Raw genomic sequence first — 4,930 nt, forward strand, 5'->3', positions numbered from 1 at the left:
GAATTTTATTAATTTAATGTGTTTAAATGATAAGATTTTAATAGTAAAAGTGCTGACTCATCTTTTTTTTTTTTTTATTGTTATTGTCGGAGTTTACGCCACGTCAATAAATTTTATTAATAATTTCACCAGAGATTAAAATCGAAATCAATATTAAAATTTAATGCTAAAATTAAAAATTTGAACAGTACATATTATATTTGATAACAGATACGAAATATATAATTTTTTAAGTTATTAAATCCATTTATTTTAAAAAATATATATATAAATTAAGCTTTAAAGACACCCTTTAATTCATTATTTTTAAAAAAATTTAAAAGACACATTATTTGTTCTTAAATTTAGAAACAATAAAGAGATTCTTAAATGACTTTTAAGTATATATTATATTATTTTCTGATTTTTTTTATTTTTTAATAGTTAAATTTTCTCATTATTTATTTCTTTTTTATTATTTTATTAATAAAAAAATTAACTCTAAAATAAAATAGAGGACATTGTTGAAATATATAAATTTGAAGACTGATTAAAATAGAAATTAAGTTGTTTATAATTTAATTAGAAAACAAATGTAAAATATTGTTAGAGATGATCCTATTACAGTAAAACTTTTTCTTAATTATATTTTTAGAATTAAATTTAATTATATATAAGAATATTATAACATAATAAAAGTGTGAAATTCCTTTTTTGATTTTACTCAATTAGTTTTATTATAAAGTGGTATGAAAGTAAAGTATGTATTATATTAACATAATAATTAGTAGAGTATGTTAAAAACACATTACATAAGTTGAGAAAAAAAACAGACGTGAATATTTAAAAATATTTTAACTTCAGTATGTATTTATAATAGCAAAGTTATTGTGTAAACTCAAATTTAGGGATAATACCAAATTACTTTACATGAATAATAAATTTCTTTAAAATATATATAATTATTATTATATGAGACAGATTTTCTATAAAATTGAAATTTTCTTTTATTCATAACTTATTTAAATTGAAACTAACATTCATAATAATTAAAAAATGCTGCATTAAATATAACGATAGGGATGTTCTACACTGTCGTTTTAAATGTTTTAGAAGAATAAATTTATGATTTATTTGAATATGGACAGTTTGGCACTTAGATGTACAGCGATTAAATGGAGCACTTTGGTTTAGTACCAAACCAGACACACTAGATTGTTTGTTTCTTAAAATATTATTTTTCTGATACTAATTATTTTTTTTAGAAATTAATTTATCCACTTCTTTCCAAAAGACATTTTTTAGAGAAGGAAATATATAGATGTTGATACATGAAAATTAAATTAGATAAATATTTACAAAATATAACTATATAATAAAGACAAAAACTTACAAAGCCGCATCAGCATAGTCAAAAAACTTACAACTATTGTTTAATTGACACGTAAATTTTAATTCCATAGTGATGCATATCAGAATTTTGCCTCTATTTTATTACAAGTAATTTTAAAAGGTGTTTAGTAGGCACAAAATATTAATAAAATATTTAAAAAGTTTTTTTAATATTAAAAATGAATTTAAATAATTTAAAATATGTACCTCAACCAAATCTATAAAGGGTCTTGCATTATAAAAAAACAAAGAAAAGAGAATTGCAAGATAAGATGTCATTTTAGTTTGTGCCCAAACTGAACTCAAAAGGAAGGAAAGAGAATTGAGGTTTTTACTGCACATTTTGTAGGAGGACAACTTTTTTAAACTAAAAAGAAAATAAAATTGAAATTAAAATAAAAACTTTAGAAATGACCAAACATACTTTCTGGAAAGAAAAGAAGGAGAGATTTGATGAAAAATTTTGGTAATCTAAATTATTGGGCGAGGCAAAAGTTATGGGAAAACAAAATAAAGAAAGAAAGCAACTCTCTCTCTCTTGTTTGTACTGCTCCCCAGCCAAAAGAAAAAAGAAAAGGGAAAAAGAAAAGCCCCATTGCAAACTGGAAATTTTGATTTTGATTTGAAAGAGAGCAAAACAACATAAGAAATTGAAGTGACTGACCCATCTATAATACATACAACATACTTACTAGTTACTACACACACACTCTCTCTCTCTCTCTCTCCAGTCTTTATAAAACCTCAAATATCTCTCTCTGTCTCTGTCTCTGTCTCTCTCGCTGAGAATTGCTGCCGGTGGTGAAGATGCCGAGGCCAGGGCCGAGACCATATGAGTGTGTGAGAAGAGCTTGGCATAGCGATAGACACCAACCCATGAGAGGTTCTGTCATTCATCAAATTTTCAGGTTCTGGGTTTTGCTTTTTCCTTTTTTTCTTCGATTTTTTTTTTCTTTTCTTTTGTGCATTTTGTGACTGTACACCATTTGTTTGATTAGGGTCGTCAGTGAGACTCATAGTGCCATTACTAAAAAGAATAAAGAGTGGCAAGAGAAGCTTCCTATTGTTGTGTTAAAAGCTGAGGAAATCATGTATTCTAAAGCAAACTCTGAGGTACTTTTTCGTTAAAATTTACTGATTCTTGGATCTTTGCTTGGTGTGTTCTGTTATTATGTTGAATTTGAAATGATTTTCTTGCTCAGGCCGAGTATATGAACCCAGATACTTTATGGGATAGAGTAAATGATGCCATTAACACCATTATTCGTAGAGATGAGAGTAATGAAACCGGGGAACTTTTGCCTCCTTGTATTGAAGGTACTGATTTCTTTTCTCTTCTTTTTTGGTGTTGCTTTTACAGTTCTTGGATCCAACTTAGAGTTTATGCTTCTGGGCTGTTTTCATTTATTTATTCGTTTTGGCAATATCTTAAAGTCTCAATAGGTAAACTAACTTGTAGAAATTAACTCGAGAAACTGTGATTTATATGTTGTATATTTGGAAAGAATGTATCTATTTAAGCTTAATTTGATTTACAATTAAAAATTGTTTTGCATAAATGAGTTTGAGGTGTTAAAGCCTATGTCTTTTTGCCAAATGTTGTTTAGCTGCTCTCAATTTAGGCTGCATTCCAGTTAGAGCTTCAAGAAGCCAACGGCACAGTAATCCTAGGAGTTACCTCAGCCCAAGAATGCATGAACCTGTGCCTGCAGCACTTAGAATTGTGGAAAGAGCCAATGATAAGCAATGCCCTCAGCTATCGCCACCTCAGTCCAGCAGTCAGTTGAACTTTGCAAGACCCACCACAGCAGTAAATTCGACGCTTCCGGTTTCAGAATCTAACTGCCATTTGACTGAGAGTAGTAATATAGCTGCTTCTTGCAGTTATCCTTTACTGTATGACAATATTTCTCTGGGCTCTAGTCAGTTGATGTCAAAGGAAATTAACAAGCAACTGAACTTGGGTTCAGTTTATCCCTTGTATTATGGAAATAACTATCACATCAAACAGCCTCATTTGGCTTCTCAAGTCCCAGAGAAGAATTCCAACACTATTTTTGTCGGTACACCAATCAGTACATCAGCTGCAGAGCCTGCTGAGATGAGTGTTTTTCATGACTTTTTAACATGTCCCAGTGCTGAAATTTCCGCCAAGAGAATCTCACAAGCAGATTTGGGGAATACTCATGAGAAGCCATCTGGGGTGCAATGCGATCTGTCCTTAAGGTTGGGTCTATTCACAGACTCGTCTGTGAATATGAAAAGAAGTCTGGTTCAAGAAACTGAAGATGTTGGCTCAAGCAACTCTCAAGATAGAAGCAAGTCTAGTAACTTTTATCTACAAAAAAACAAGGAGCTGTTTTTTTCTCCTAGTAGAAATACTAATGATCCCTTTTGAGTACCATCAAGTTAAGTGGTTTTCAGTGGGTGAAGAACAGAATTTGGATCCAACTATCAGAAGGCTTAAGCACCCTTAATTGACAATGTTTATGAGGGGCAATTTTGCTGGCGACCTGAGTTTACCTCTAACCAGTTCATCGGTCGGGTAGAAAGGCCAGGTTTGTAGACAATATTTTCCTGTTGTAGTGTATATGCGTCGAAATTTGAGCTGCCTCAAATTATGCTAGTTATTCCACTTTGCAACCTCATTTTAATATGTAGTTTTGATCACAGATTCACACGCTAACAATGAGACTGCAAGTTGGAATTTAGCATAAGTTCAAATGTAAATGAAGTCTGAGTTTTTTTAATCACGATGAAGATTGAGTTTGATTCTTATGTTAATAGTTGCTGCTAACATACAAAAATCAAGTTATTAAACCACCCTAAGACATTTAATTGAATTGGACTGGACAATTATGGAACCAGTCTCCCTATGATGTCTCTGCAGAAATGACCTTCCCCAGCCCTTGGTCACAGTAACAATTGGTAATTAGATGTTGGCCTTTGATTTGCTACAGATTCACTGCAGGTCATACACTTAATTTCTTCATATTGGTTTAGGAAAAGAAAAGAAATGTTTATTCTTTACACTGGTTTATATCCACTCAAAATAGGAGTGCTTGCAGTGCAATTGCTTCTTGGGCAATTTTATATAGATTGGTGCCAGCAAGGCAGAATTCTGTATGCTGAATTGCCCTCTGTTTAAAGTGATAGGCTGTTCTGTTCCTTTTGTGTAAAGCTAAAGGCTTTGCTGGCGAAATGGTATTGGAACTCGGGTTCTTAATGGAGATATTCTCAGGAGCAGTCCTGAGTTCTGAAGTAGGCTGTGATGGAACAGATAAACATTATGGGAATGTGAAAGGGTATTAATAATAATTTTTGTTGGTGTTCTCTCAGAGTTATTCTCGATTTGAAATGGTGCAGTGTGCTGGGATCCAATTGAAGGTTTCAATACTTTGGGGTTTTCTGGGAGACAGGGCATAAGGTTGGAAGGCTGTTTGTAAACGCGCTCTGCCGTGTGATTGGGCGTTTTAGGTTACACTTACTAATTCGGTGATGGTTTGTATCAGTGGGTTTGGAGGTACAATTTGGGTGAGAGGAGTCAGCACAACACTCC

General features: G+C 31.8%; 1 protein-coding gene across 1 annotated transcript; it reads left to right on the plus strand.

The window, feature by feature from the left end:
- Positions 1–1,545: 1,545 nt before the first annotated feature.
- LOC8270211 lies at positions 1,546–4,143 on the plus strand. Its single transcript, XM_002527142.4, is given in 6 exon segments — positions 1,546–2,279; positions 2,370–2,484; positions 2,574–2,688; positions 2,979–3,757; positions 3,759–3,837; positions 3,840–4,143. Coding segments are annotated over 6 exon segments (1,287 nt in total). The 5' UTR covers positions 1,546–2,178; the 3' UTR covers positions 3,938–4,143.
- Positions 4,144–4,930: the final 787 nt, after the last annotated feature.

This window comes from Ricinus communis, chromosome 3 (assembly GCF_019578655.1).
Source record: "Ricinus communis isolate WT05 ecotype wild-type chromosome 3, ASM1957865v1, whole genome shotgun sequence".
NCBI classification, from domain to species: domain Eukaryota; kingdom Viridiplantae; phylum Streptophyta; class Magnoliopsida; order Malpighiales; family Euphorbiaceae; genus Ricinus; species Ricinus communis.